Consider the following 15,952-nt stretch of genomic DNA (forward strand, 5'->3'; position numbering starts at 1 on the left):
GGTTTCAACAATTATCAGTCGGCTGATGACTGTTATCAGCCGACCGATGGACCTGATAATAGCAAAATAAGCTACTGCAATCCATGGGGAAGGTGCTTGGCTCAATTCTAAGGCTATGCATGCTTCCCATTTGATCCGAACAAGTTTTAAAACATCTTTGAACCTTAAATGAACAACCATTTCATACTAAATCAAAATAAAACTTTAAATCATATCTCAATGCATGGATTTTGCTTTAATTTTTCATAAATCCTCCATAAATAGTTCAAAAGTTGGAACTTAAGGGTTTTGTGAAATGTAACCATGCACGCATACGTAAAATGCAAAAGTAGACGTGCTACAATGGCCTACGGGCTCATGGCATATCATATGCAAAATATGACCCTTCAAGGCATAAAACCCCTTAAACTTCATAAACAAACTATGAAAATAAAGTAACATACATAGCATATAAGTATCTTTTCCCTTGGCCTCATTACATACACAACTAAGGAGGATTAAAAGGTGTACTTAAGTACTCATTACATAGTTTGAACATTAAATACATGTTTTGTCAAAATAAACAAGAATGGAGCATGATATGCTAACAAGTGCATATTCTAACATACAAAAATACTCCAAGTAGTCAAGCAATCCTAAGAGTGTTGTGCATCCCACAATGATGCTTTTTTACCTGAAAAACACCCGGTAACTTCGGTGTGAGTAAACAAGTTTACTTGTAGGGAATGAGCATGCATAAGTTCAATTTATTACAAAGTTTACAATTCAATAAAATTTAGTCCTTACTATTAAAATGACATCGGAACTTTTAACATAGCATAATGAGATGCAAATATCACAAGGTAATCAAATTTGATAATTAAAGAGTGAAATCAAACTAAACTGGATACTTAGACATCGCCCGGACTAAAACCGTACTCTTGAGATCACTTTAGGGCTATTAACCCATGGGTACCTTCCCCTAGTGCGCACTATAGTTTAGGGAGCTCTCTATCTCCTGTACTAGAACCAAGTCCAAGCCATGTTAAGTTATTGATGATATCCCAAATTTTCAAAATCAACAAGTAGAGTAACAAGTCATGATATGTGATAAAACATAATAAGTTCCATGGATTACATGACTAAATTACTAAATTAACGTGATGGAAATTAAGTAGACCAACTAAGTAATTTCTCTAGATTTCAAGAGTTGTCCAAATGATTCCAATTCAATATATGACAAGGAGTAATTCATGGCTATGCTATATATCAAGTCAAAAATGAAATACAAGCATGGTACAATTAATTAGAATTTAAATAAACTTAAATCAATTAATCCTCTAGATTTAAATGCTCATTTCAATCATGTCAAATTAATACACAACAAAGATCAAGTCATGGCCATGCCATTTATCAAGTCTAAAGTGAATTATATACAAGCTATAAGTAATCAATTATTTCTTATTTCAATATAAGACATGCATATAACTTGGATGTCACTATAAGAACAATTAAATCACTTGGAAAATAAATTATAACACCCCCTACCTCAATAGAGAATTGAATCTCTATAATCCAAGGCAACCAAGTTTAAAAAATGGAAACCAAGCTAGGGTTTTATAGAGGAAAGTGAGAGGAATATAAAATATTCCAAGCTTATAGGTCTAAGGTGAATGGAAGGGCACCAAAATGAAGCTTAAAACCTTAGATCAAGCTTTGCTCCAATGGTGGCCAAGTTAGGGTTCTTGAGAGGAAAGATATGAAATGAGTAAAATGAGATGAAACCCTAAGTTGAAGTGGTGGGATTCTCCACTCACTAGGTGCTCTTGCACTACCTCTCACACACACACTTGCAAGACTAAAGGTGAGTCCTACACTTGTCATGAATCTAAGTAAGCTTCCAAGATTAAATATCAAGCCTACACTTGTCATCCATCCATGCCAACAAGTGTTCCTATCCTAGGCCAACAAATGGGTGAATCTCCACGTGTCAAGAGATTATGCCTCCAAGTCTCCCCACCCCAATGCTGATGTGCTAGGCCGCGGTGCAACCAAATTTGTACAAAATAGTGTGGCCAAGTTTTACATTTATAAATGTCACTACTACCGCTAACTAAAAATATAGCAAGGGTGAGTAGGGATCATCCCAAGGGATTGAGGGTGCACTAGTAGTGGAAACAAGACTAAGGATTAGTAGGTCAAGTGATCAAATGTAGGTTGGTTGGTTAATTAAACTACAGTTAAAACTAAACAAGATTAATATCAAGCAAATAATTAAAAGATAGAGAAAATAAGAGAGAGAGATCTAGGGACTTTAGAGATTACCACTAAGCATCACTTTACATTATACTCAATTCATAATTAATGAGGGGAAGACATATGTTGCAACAATAGTGAGTGTGTGTGGTTGTTTCAATAAGTATAGATGACTAATTAAGTATATATTGTCTAGACAACATAATGAATAACACAATATATCAAACTAAGCCATTAATCCTTCTTTAAGCTCACAATCTAAACACATTACAAAATTAGAGAAATATGCTACTTGCATTCACAAGTATGGAACATCAAACAACAAGCATGAATTGTCCTCCTATTTAACAACTAAGGTAACTACACTACATCTAAGCTAATGACATGTAAATTAAACTAATTAAACTAAAAGAGAGGCACAATCCATCAAGAAATAAGCATGTACCATCAAATAAATCACAAGAGCATTCTATTAAGCATTATGTCTCGACAATCTCTAGATCTATAATATCAATACACATAGACATGCATCAACAACACAAGAAATAGAGATAAGCACATGAACATCTATTCTAGCATACATAGACATATGGATAGAATGAAATGGTCACTTGAAAGAATTAAACCACACAAATCATTTAATAAATAAGATCTATGTATATAAAGATGTCAGAACATGTATTACAACACAAATTCCCTAAAAAAATACATAAATCAAGATAAAGAAAGCATGCTTAGGGCTAACTCTAACCCCAAGAGGATGTCTAGCCACTCATGGATGGTGTCCTCCAACCCTTAAGGGCTATGTCTGTGGTAGAAATGCTTCTCTTCTTCAAGTAGATGGAAGCTCGCCAAGAGTGTCTCTAGCTCTTCTCTTTTCTTCCTTTCTAAGACTATCTCTAATGCTCTATATTGTGTCTTTGTAACCCTATTGTTTATGTTGTCTCCCTCATAAAAGTGGCTCATATTCTGTAATACCCCTAGTTTTCGAAAGGATAAAATGAGAATTTAATTTTGTTTTTATTGCATTTTATTTAATTATGTGACTTTTGTGTTTTGGGTTCTAATTGATTAATGGTGATTTTGTTTTATGTGTATTTACTTAATTGATTAGTTGATTATTTTTGTGTATTTAAATTAATTATTAATTAGAAATTGTTTTACTTTAATTGTCGATGTGTTTGGAATGCTTTCTTTAATTATATTTATTTATTTGTTTTCCTTGGGTTGTTTGCTTTAAATGTTTAATTTAATTATCTATTTAATTGTAATGGACGTAACTGTTTGGTCATTTGTTAGTACAGTGTTTTCGAATACTTAAGTTTAGGGTTATTTTATAATTAGGTTAGCCAACTTATACTTGGGATGGAGTTAGGATTAGGGTTTTCTAGGGGCTTATATATATATAAACTGGGTGTCTGCAAGGGTTTTAACAAAATAAAACCCTTTTCCCCGTAACTAGAGGAAGAGAGAAATAGAGAGGTTGAGGGGAAAAACGTGAAGAGAACTGGGAAAGGTTTTTGGCTATGGATTGAAGCTTATGTCAAGGAGGAAGGTATGGTTTACTGTGAGATAGAACTGAGCAGTGGGAAGGTTGTCGGTAGTCGTCCGTTCATCAGAAACTCCATAGACGGCGTTGTAAGGTTTCAAACCGAAACCTAAAGGCAAGTTTCATTCCACCTCCTTCCTGTAAACTTGTGTTCTGTGCATTCGGTATAGTCTCTAGGAATTAAATCAATTTTTAAAACTGGTGTTTAATGCTTGTTTGCCGGACTGTAAATTGATTAACGTATAAATAACTGAAGTTTGCTTTCCCTGCATAAACTATTGGATTGTGTATTAAACCTCTGTAATTAATTTACAATGGATTATAAGGAGTTTCTAGGATGGTTAGGAAGTTAATTAAATTTTAAAACGGAATTTTGATGCATGGGATCAGACTTTAAACTGGTCGTTTGTTCAGTTAATTGTGATTGGTGTTCTTGCATAAACTGCTCTGGTTCTGTTTAGATTTTTGTCAATCAATTGGTAGTGGAATCAAAAGAGTTTCTAGGAGTGTTAGGGCTTAAATTAAACCTTTAAAATCCTTAAGAAACTTATAATAGACAATTAGAATTTTCGCCGGAAGCGAAGAAGAAGAACAGAGGAAGCAGAGAGGGAAAACGGAGGCTGGAGAAGTGGAAGCGGCTCCACCCTTCAATGGAGGCGGCTCCATTGAAGTGGAGCTGGCTCCATAAGGGGTTGAGGTGGCTCCAATATAGGTGGAGCCGGCTCAACCTAAATTGGAGGCGGCTTCTTTGAACAGGAACCCCTACGGGGTGTTTTCTGTAATTTTTCCTTTGTTCTGGGGTTAAACGCAAATATTAAAAATTAAAGGGGGTTTCAAATATGTAAAAATTAACCTATTAAGACCCTTTAATAGTTGGTTTATGCTAGGGTGCTAATCCTAAGGGGCATTAGGAAACGAAAAAGTGGAATAGGGATGCTGTCAAGGAAAGAGGAATGTTTAACTTACTAAGCTTGTTTTAACAACTTAAACTGACTGGTATTGAATAACTTTTCGAATGTTATATAAATTATTTATATAACTTAATGGAGGCCAGAAAGGTCAGTTTAGGACATGGTCATAGACATTATTAACTTAGATATTAAATGGCATGTTGTCGGGAGTGGTAGGGATTTTTGTTGCTAGTTTTGATTTAGCGAACTAAATGGACTAGTATGGGGATATTGTTGGAGTTCATATAATGGGCAGTTTGGACTTCAGGGTGTTATATTATATCAATCACAGGTTTTGGAGTGGAGGATCAAAGGGACGTCATGTGGTGTATATGTAAATGTTTATGCCGTCAAGGATTGTGGAGGATTTCATTACTAGGCTTTGTTTTGGCAATGTAAATAAACTAGTATGAGAGGATGGTTTGGGATATCTAGTATAATGTATTTAGTTCATAATTCTGTTTGATCATTATATCAGGTTATGGATGTTAATTGATGAACTGTTTAGCTTCTGTTTTATCAATTGTATGGATGTGAATAATATAAATTGTTTATCAATACTTTAACAATTTATTTGGAGGATTAATAATTATAATCATATACTGGATGCATAATAGGATCTTAATAATATCTGTTTTCTATTATGCTAGTTTCTGGATTTATTTGATGTTCATTTGAATGTGCATCATCTGTGAATCATATGCATGTATGTACCGGTATGGGACGGTGACATACGGAGGGATGGATTAGATCAAAACGCTAATTCCAACCCATTCATATATAAGTAATGGATTAACTAAAACAGTTAAATCTTACATGGATGCATGTCCTGTCAACTAAAACAGTTGAACGACATAATGGATATTTGTTTTATCTTTCTGCACTAGGAAGGAATTTATGTATATACTTATGGTACCGTGATATGAGTTTGAGTCTCCTGATCACGGTTAGGGTGCGTATATCGCCTAGGATTGATAACCAGGCCTGATGATGTTTCCCTGGTTGTTCTACTCGGGTTGAGACGGATTATGTGGGCTGGTAAACGTCCTATAGTGTGTACTTATATCTATATGGACTACTTTAGCTATTGTTGAGCTATATTAGGATGTATCTGCGTATCGGGTTTATGTATGGATTGTAGTGGTATGGAACTTACATGTGGGCCTGACCCACCCTTATTTTTCAGGTGTTTGACAGTAGCAAGCTTAGAGCTTGTTCGTGGTGATGCAGATATAGTCACTCACTCTTCCAACTAAATAGGATTTTCTTTCTGATTTTAGTTTTGGATTTTAATTTTGTAAAGTTTTATCATTTGGGATTATTAGGGGTCCACTTGTTGGATTTTCGAGTTGTACGGATTTGGAAGATTTAAATGATATTAATTTATTATTTAAAGTTTGAGGATTTTTATTTTAGATTTCTTTCAGCGCATTATTATTTTATTCTTAAATCAGTTTTTATTCCTGCTTGTTTATATATTGATTGTTTGGTATCCCTCGGATCTGTGCTCGAACTTGATCACCCAAGGCTCTAAAATCGAGGGGTATCACAGTTGGTATTAGAGCACTCCAGGTTCTAGTGTCCTTAGGAGTGTCTTTCGTTAGAAGTCTTCCGTGTTGCGTCTCTTAAAACTTAGAGCCATATTAGGATTCGTTGTACTCTTTTACGGTTCGTTGGGAGGAGCAGATGTCAATTATATTTCATAATTTTGGAATGGTTGACACTAGGAGGAGGATGGGGTCCACTGTGACAACGATTCAGACCCAAAGGAGTAAAGGAGTTATTATCGAGTTCTCTATCAGAAGCAGGACTTGGTATCAAAGGTTTAGTTCCGGTTGGCGCTACTTTTAGAAGTATAAGCCAAGGAAGGATGTAGGAATGTGTTTTAGGTCACCGCACAAAAGGGACCGACACGATTGCTGTTGTTCTCATGAAGGAGACAAACGAGGATTAGGAGTCCGAAGAGGATTCCAGTGGTGGAGTTTTCAACATACCCAAGAAAGAGGGTATTGAATCTTGAAAATCAAGGATCGCGCAAGGGTGATTTTTTTCGCTAATGGTATAGTGAACGATACTTGTAGTGTTGGTGGGGATCGACCTACATATAGTTAATCTTGTGTATTACCTTTAAACAAGGTAGATAAAGAGAAATTTTTAGGGGTTCAAGAATCGGATGGAGTGTTTCTCAGAATGAGGCAATGATTTTATATCACATTCTAGGGAGTACAGGAATTAGGTTGTGACGGTATAAGTTGCTTCCTTACAGCCACATTAGACGGTGTTCATTCCGTGTATAAGGAGGATGAGGGTTAAGTCTTTGGAATTTGTTGAGGCAAAGGGATTTGGTTGTGAGCTATGGTTTGAGCTTATGTTTCGAAGTTGGATGATTTCCTCTGAAACTGGAAAAGGAGATTGTGAACCAATCAGGTAAAGTTGATTTCTAAAAGGGATTTTCCTTGCAAGGAGGAACGATGTTTTACGTAGATTTTGTTGTGTTTTATTGTGTGTGCTTTATGTGTTTCTTTGTTGTTAATTATTCAGGATCGGGATTACGGTTTAGTCGGGGGCACAAGTGAGTGAACCCTCAACTACCGTTTTGGAGGAATAGCGTTAATTACGCTAAGATTTTGGGCATGGGGTCATAAAATTGGTTAAGTATACCTAACTTTAGCCAATATGAGAAACCGAGACATGCGGGGGTATCGTATGTTTTCAAGATGGGATAAGTAAACCAGTTGTTCTAGTCAAATGATATAGATTCATTTGATAAACTGTAATGTCACGATGGTTTATCGGAGGAACTGACTTCGCTGAATAATCAGCAGAAGGATTTTGTACTGGGTTAAGTACTTGTTGGAACGACACCGACTGAGGATAGGATACGGATTAACTATTCATCAGTTTATCCTTCATTAAGAATTTGATTCATGAAGGCATGTCGTTAGGAGGAGTTGCTGGGGTTGCATATCATGGGGGAAGCAAGTCACTTCATTTGCACAAACAATATGGAATTTTATTTTTTATTTTTTTTAGGTCACAGTTCGCAACAAATAATTCCATATGTATTAGAAATTAGACAGGAAGTCTAATAGACACTTACTTGAGTTAGAGAAGTAGGATGTCAACGATTTGAAGGTGAGGCCGAATATCTAATTATGGAAGCTGGTGTTAGTAGACTAACGATACTTTCGTTAAACAAATTGGAAGGAGGATGTAAGGACTGAGGTTCACAGCTCTTAGTTCTTAATGGGTCTTGAAGGAAACATGATGCTTCGCAACAGGAAGCAGATGTTTAGAAAGCAGGTAGGAGGAAGGACATAGTGATTTGTCTCAAAGTTTGATATCTCGTAGGTAATCTAGATGGACCGTTGAAGATCATTGGATCCTTGCAGCCACTTCTTATACTAGAGCATAACTGATAGAGTAATTTCCACGGATCTAGATGAAAGATTGCTGGTTCTACACAAGGGTCGGGATTCTGGTGGGAATATTGGTTAACTGATACAATTAAATCAGTTTCACTTCGTCTATTTTGGAACTGGTAAGATATCAGTTCCTACGAATAGAACGAATCACGAGACGGCTTAGATGGATAGTTGTGGTGATTCACACTTTGCATTAAGTTGCGTCTAGTGGAAGTAATAGGAAGGAGGATGATTTTATCAACTGATGTGGTGATTGAACATTCGGTGATTATTGTGCAATCCGTTGCATTTTAGCACGTGGAAATAATAACACTTGCTATTACCAGGGAAAGGGAAGCGGTCAACTTGGAATATTTGGGCTGACCCCACAGGAGGTAGTACCTTACTCAGATGAGTTTAGGGTACTGAAGGAGGCTTAGTAGTTGTCTTTCTAATTCTAGGAAGGTCGGAGTGACTGAGATGTAGATTCAAAAAATTTACGGTGCAGTCAAATGGACAAGAGTTATAGCACGACTTACCAGGTTCGTCTTAGTAAGCCGGTACGGATAGAGACATGGATATCACTCGCTTGGTGCTGCTTTGAATCGTCAGACCATGGGAAATAGTCCCTTGCATTGGGCTTCTTCTCTTCACTCTCCTGGTTTTGCTTTGCATAGTCAGACCATGGGAGTCGAACCCATTTTCGATCGATCCAAGTTAAGGTTCGATCGATCGAACTTCCTCCAGCGAGAAAAAGTTAAAGTCCAGCTCATTTATTCCGTCCTTCATCCAATGATTCGCATTGGGTTTCTTCTCTTCACTCTCTCGGTGCTGCTCCGCATGGTCAGACCATGTGAAGTCCGTCGCATCACCGCTTGCCTCCTGTATGCTCAATCTTTCTTTACGCTTTTGGAGAGACCTGTAAAAATAAAAGTAAATAAAATTAAGCAGACTACTAATCATGCCTAACCTCAATATATATATATATATATATATATATATATATATATATATATATAAAGAAAAAAAAAATACTTGGCAAACATAAACAATCTTTAAGCTTCGAATGGTCTGAATTTCCCAAGTTGTAAATAAGTACATCTGCTTAGACTTTGAAAAGTAAGTGAAACGAGTAATTAAAAATGATTAATTTTAAATCACTAAACCTTAGAGGAGACATGGTGTATATAGAATGATGAGGAAATTAATTTCACGTTGACTGATTGCTTTGGCTAACCAAGAAAATTATATATCCATTTTAATTCTTAACTTTCAGGATATGGAGAGAGCGATGACCGCATTAGGCTGTTGACGGGTAGAGACAATCACCCCATCTAAAGAGTTGTTAAAGGCAATAAGGTTCATCTTCTCTACCTTCATTTTCGCAACCGACTTAGATAACGAGAATGACAATAAATAGGAGATCGGCCAGTAAATGAGGTACGCAAAAAATTTATTGCGATTCATTGAATATAGTATCTTGCAACTGTCTTTGGTCACTAATTTGACCGTCGGAGCGTCCTCGGTAGTGACGTCATCCCTTTGTCTTGGAGGAAAAATTGCTGTTTAGGCTTGCATGGATTTTCGCATGAACACATAATAGAATGGAGAAAGAGAATACATATTACCAACCCCATTCATTTGGAAAAAAAAGCAAGGATGATGATGACAACAACTTTGAAAAGTCTAAATTTTTTAAGTTTCAGACACCTAACATTTTTAGCCTTGAATAGGCTTAACCAACCTTTTTAGGGAAGGAACAGTCTAATTTTCTAGGGTCCATTAACAAACCTTGGGTTCAGAATAGTCTGAATTTCCTAGATTTCAAATAATCAATCTTATAGACTTCAATTAGTCCAAACCAGATAACCAACTTTATCCGAAAAACTAATTCAGTTCCAGATACTGACAAAGCAGGCTTCCAGTAATGTCCCTCTTGATTTTGAAAAACAGCTTGAACAGCAAGAAGTATAGTTTAATATTTGATTTCAAATCACAACCTAAATGGACTTCAACTAGTTAACTTTTGGTTTTAAATAACCACCAAAATAGTCTTCGAATAGTTAAGTCTAGATTTTGGATTGAACCTCGTTTTGATCATTATCAACATCCCACCTCAGACACGTGGGTTGGAGGTCAAAAATAAAAAACTGAAACAGAGTATGTAAAGAGTTAACACATCCCTAATGACCCATGGACGGGCTTATGAAACAGAGTCTGGAGAGAGTTAACACATCCCTAATGACCAATGGACATCCTACAGTTTGGTCGTTGACTGGTGTAAATAACCATTTCAACTTTCTTGTTAGACAATTTTGAAACTATTTGTGATGATACTAGTATCTGAAGCTTTTGTAAATTTCATTAACTCCTCCAACCACTAACAGAATCGATATATATATATATATATATATATATAAGAAAAGAATATATAGAAGCAATCAAGAAATCCCACTTGCAAAAACCACATTTAACTAAAATCATACCTGCTTAATGCAGAGTGGTGCACTGACAGGTTCATTTCCACCGAACATTTCAAAGCCTCATCACACTCAATCTCACCTACATTATTGCAACCATGCAAATCCATATATTTCAATGATGTCAAGGATAATAAGCATGGTGACTGTTCATGCAGGATAAGGTTAGCTAGCATATCACATGCATATATGTCCAACCTTGTCAACGATTCCAAATTTCCAAGTCCTTGAACCTCTGTCAGCCTATTGCAACTTCTAACCGACAATCTCGACAAATTTTTCAAATTTGACAGATCGGGCAATCTTTCCAGTGAAGAACAGAATGCAAGAGATAAATCAACTAGACTTGAAGGCAACCCCAGTATAAATTGAAGACCGTGACAATATTGTACATCGAGCACCTTAAGCTGAGAAAGGGCGTCGATCTCTTTTGGTAGGGTCCTAATGTTGGTAGAATCCAAGGTCAATTTCTCCAATTTGGATAATAACCAAATATCTCTAGGAATTTTCACATACACACAGCACCCAACAAAGTGCAATTCCTGTAAATTAACAAAATTTTCAAGATTATGGATAGCAGTGACATAAAGAACCCTTAAACTTGAGGGAAGCGAAGGCTGTGATTGAAGCTCTGTGCAACCTCCTAATTTAAGGGTTTGAAGGCAAGAGAGCTCCCCAATGCTTGTTGGTATGCTTTGAATTTTGGTATCATAAAAGCTTAAGAATCTCAAAGATGTTAGGTTCCCTATATTACTAGGAATGTGCCCCTTTAAATAACTACAATGTGTGAAATCTATTACTTCCAGCTTCTCCAACATCCAAATTTCTTCAGGTATATTCCTTATATCAGTATATGAAATGTCAAACACTTTTAAATTCTTCAGATTACCAATGGATCGGTCGACTTCGACCAAACTTTTACAGCGTTGAAGAATCAATATCTCTAAAGCTGCATAGAATGATAAGTCTGGCGTTCTCCTTAAAGCACAATTAGCCAGTTGTAGAACTTTCAATTTTTTTGCCACCTATTAAAACAAATAAAGTGGTAACGAAAAGGATTGTTTTTAAAACAAATAAAATAGTAACGAAAGGATTGTTTTTCAACATGTATATTATGGGATAGAAGAAACAAAAGTATGGATATTATAAATACCTTGATTTGATTCCAACCCCCCCAGTCTTCTGTGATGCCACTATTCGATAGATCAAGAACGACTAGATTCTTCGTATAGAAATTAGTTGGTTTAAAATGAGGAGGGCAACTGCGCCAATTAAGCCATCTTAACCGGGGCAGACGATGCTCAAAATCCCCAACAAGGTCCACACCATCCACTCGGAGATACCTTAGATTCACTAGTTTTGCAAATTCCTTACTTGTAAAACGAGGCTTCTTTTCAGGTCCTAATTCAAAATGAAGACATAGGGCTTCGACCTTTTCTGTTCCCTGCCAATGGAAAAAATTAGTAAAACAACATATTAGGACCAGATTTATTTGACTTACAACACTTAATAAGGGTATAAAATTCAGAGCACTGAGGCACTCAAATCTTACCCTTCGTCCCTCCAATAAGTTCAATGCTTCCTCATGATTCCACAACCTACTACGATTTCCCCGAATCTTTTCTTCACATATGATTTTCCTACCAAGAGTTCTAAACTGATCATGCATTTTCAGCTCATTAGGATCTCCCACTTTCATTAGAGACATGAGAAGGAGGACATTCAGTTCCCTTTTTGGATGATAGCCACAATCATCCCACATGTAAAATGCAGCTGCTTTATACATTCCAGTAAAAAGACAAGCAATATCGAGAAATATCTGTTGTTGTGCAAAATTTAATGCTTCATAAATTACTCTCAACTTTTTAATGACTTCATCATGTGGCAATTTCTCCAATTTCTTCAATGTATCCTCCCATACCGCTTTCTCCATGCTAGATAGAAACGAACCTATAACCTCAAGAACCAGAGGAAGCCCTGCAGCAGTAGATGCAACATCCATAGAAATATCTAAATAATCATTTATAGGCCACTTCTTTCTAAATGCATGCATGCTGAAAAGTTGGAGAGATTGCACATGATCCATTAATGGAAGTTCATAAGTCGCATCCACTTTAAGATCATCTAAAACATGTATGTCTCTAGTTGTAATTATGATCCTACTCCCTGAATGAAACCAATCACGCTTTCCCACAAGCGTGGTAAAATGCGAGCTTGCATCCACGTCATCAAGAACAATGAGAACTTTCTTTTTGACAACTACGTTTTTAATCAAGTCAATTCCACTATCAACATCAGCAATTTCAGGACAACTTTTTAGGGTGTCAGACAGAAGTTGTTTCTGTAAACCACTAACTCCCTTGGGTTGTTGCATCCTTTCTTGAACATCTGCCAGAAAACTACAACATTCAAAACACTTGAGAAGCTTGTTGTAGATAAATTTGGCAGTAGTTGTCTTGCCAATACCACCAATGCCATGGATACCAACTATTCGTACTTCATTGGAGACGACGTCTAATAATCTCATCATTTCTTCAAGGTGGTGATCCATTCCAACCAAGATGTCAGTTGCAACCATGAAGTTCTTCTTTAGCTCCAGCAATATTTTAGGAACAATATTCTCTTTTATAAATTTTAGTTCTTCAGACCTGATGTCAAGATGGGAAACCGGAATGAAAAATTTATTGCCAAAGGAAATCAAAGCAAAAATAAAATGATTTATAGTTTCTATATTCTGATTTTGACTTATAATTATTTATTTTAATCTTCTTGAATTAAGTAACCCGAAAAGCTTACAATTCTTCTTACATTTGTGTTTCTATCTGTCTAAATTGTTCTTTAATTTCTATATGACCAGTTACCAGGAGCTTCTTGCTTATTGTTGTTTATGGGTTCATGAATTCCAAACAACATTACCTACTGTATTAACTATATGAATTCTCTATATAATGCAATAAAATAAGGGGGCTTATAATTACTAGCAGGATAATAATCAAATGAATTACCTGTCAGGTTCTTTCATCATGTCCCAACCCTTGAGGTCTCCAACCTCTCTCAATGCCCTCTTCCATGCCTTAACAGTTTTAATGTGGAAATGTTGGGCGTGCTCGCTAAATGCTTCCTTGTAACACCTAGATTGAAGCTTCACATCAGAGGGTAGGACGTCGTAGAAGATGGGAAGAATCAATTGTCCTGTGGTTCTCTTGCACTCCACCATCTGGGTGAGCTCACGGAGGCACCATGTACTGGAGGCATAATTTCTGGAGAATATAGGGATGGAGATCTTCGACACCTTGACTGCCATTGGGAGCGCTGGTCCAATGTTTTCTCCTCGGGCATGATCTTTATCGTCCCAAAAGGTGCCAACTCGTACGCCCATGAGATGATTGTACAGGTAATCGGAGAATGCCTGGCAAGTGTTTGAGCTTCTACAACTCAAGAAGACTTCATATTCGCCTCCCAAAATTTCAGTATCATTGACTTTTGTAGATCGGGGAGGACTTATTACCATTTTTCCCTTTCTTTTCATCTCCATCTCCATCGATCAGCAACACTGTAATGAATCGAATATCAATCTAAATAAAACAACCTTGTATATGAGTAGTAAGGAGTATTACTAACCCTATCAAAATCAAAAATATATACAAAAAGCTCTGATCTCTCTGTGTTTCAAACTTTCAACACATCCAAAAATTATCTTTCACCACCCTCCGATTCCATTACAAATGATGAGCTCAGATCTCTCTCGTTTGGGTAAAGGAAACTGCAAATTTTCTCTTTGGTTGTGGAATTGCAAATTGATAAGCTCTAGACAACCCAACGCTCAAGTTAACTTTCCAAGTCTTGTCAACAACGAGAACAATTTTTAAAGTTCAACAAGCAGCTACAAATCCGCACACTTCAATTTTTAATGGAAGAAAAAGTGTATAATTAACCCAATGAGGCGACCGAAAGATGCGTTGGGACAAAAGACACAAGACACAAGACACAAGACTTCTAGTTCCTGGTGTTGCAAATTACCCTTCCAGTTCCTTTTTGGTTAATTGAGAATTAACTAAGGTTAAGTGATGGTGTAAAATTATATAAATACCTTATATAAAAAATAGAAAAAAATTAAATAAGATAAATTGCACTAATACATCCAAATTTGTGTTAAAGACAAACATCTAAAATTTTTAACATTTTTTCTTTTACAAATGAGATCCAAACCCATTCTTAGACCTTAATTAGCATGTCTAACTTTTCCACAAATAAAATACTCCCTCCATCTCAATTTAAAGTTATGCTAAGTACGGTGGAAATGAAAAGAAATAATAACATTAGTTACAAAAGAAAGTGAAAGGAAGCATAATTTTAACCTTCTATTGTATTTGGTTGATTAATGAAGAAAAAGAAACGAAAGAGTAATAATCATGTTTGGGAAAAGAAAAGAAAAGAAATAAAATTATTTTAATAAATTTATTATTATATTTTTTTATATATTAAAAGATAAATTTATAGATATTTTTACTATTATACCAGATGTAAAAATTTATTATTATACCCTTTATACATCTGGTGGCAAGCACTTAAAAGAGAGCCCTACCAACAAGCTGAAGGCGGTAGCAGGGGCTACTTTCACAATTATCACGCTCGCACTACTTCTCTCTCTTGAAATGCCTCACTCTCTGTCAACGTCTGTGTGAGAGAGCTGATTTATATAGTGTTTTTAACTGCTCGTGAGCGGGGTGTTTTTAACGTGTATATAATTGAAAAGTTGCTGGCCTTCTTAAAACTTTTTTAGGGTTGTTTTTGGTTTAATGAAATTAAAATTGAAATTAATGAAATTGGAGAAAAATAATTTAGAAAATTAAATTAAAATTTTTTCTAATTTCACCAATTCTAATTCCAATGTTCCAATTCTACGCCGCCAAATACAGCTTAAGAGTAATCCTATCAAGACAACTAGGACTATGAGCATTCATAGCTTCGGCAGATCGCTTAGCCCCGTTCATCTTCGGCCCACGTTTAACTATGAACGTACTAGATTGAGATACCTTTTTAAAATTTGTGAAAAATCAAACGAATTATTTATTACATCTTTTAATCAAGTAGTTAAATGTGAAGATCTCCTTGTCAGAAGACCTCTCTTAATAATATTATTCCACTTTTAAATATAACTTGAGAGGTTGGATCTATAAAGGTTGATGTGTAATAAATGCATTTTGACTCAAGATTATTGCATTTTATTATCTTTGTTTTTTAAGCCACTCTTTCTAATAGTATAAATGTATTATATTATATAAAATAAATTAGTTTTGATAAAAATATAAAAAATTCACCTAATACCATGTT

General features: G+C 35.7%; 1 protein-coding gene across 1 annotated transcript; it reads right to left on the minus strand.

The window, feature by feature from the left end:
* Nucleotides 1-390: 390 nt before the first annotated feature.
* On the minus strand, nucleotides 391-14,503 carry LOC132303633 (disease resistance protein L6-like). The gene is made up of 6 exons (XM_059800964.1): nucleotides 13,624-14,503; nucleotides 12,171-13,266; nucleotides 11,772-12,062; nucleotides 10,625-11,643; nucleotides 8,678-9,057; nucleotides 391-673 (listed from the first exon to the last, which is right to left on the minus strand). Exons 1-5 carry the CDS (start codon nucleotides 14,157-14,159, stop codon nucleotides 8,856-8,858), a joined length of 3,144 nt encoding a protein of 1,047 aa, XP_059656947.1. The 5' UTR covers nucleotides 14,160-14,503; the 3' UTR covers nucleotides 391-673; nucleotides 8,678-8,855.
* Between the last annotated feature and the right edge of the window lie 1,449 nt (nucleotides 14,504-15,952).

The sequence above is a fragment of the Cornus florida genome, unplaced genomic scaffold (assembly GCF_030987335.1).
Source record: "Cornus florida cultivar Cherokee Brave unplaced genomic scaffold, ASM3098733v1 CherokeeBrave_3.0.0_Hap2_Chr04, whole genome shotgun sequence".
Classification (NCBI taxonomy): Eukaryota; Viridiplantae; Streptophyta; class Magnoliopsida; order Cornales; family Cornaceae; genus Cornus; species Cornus florida.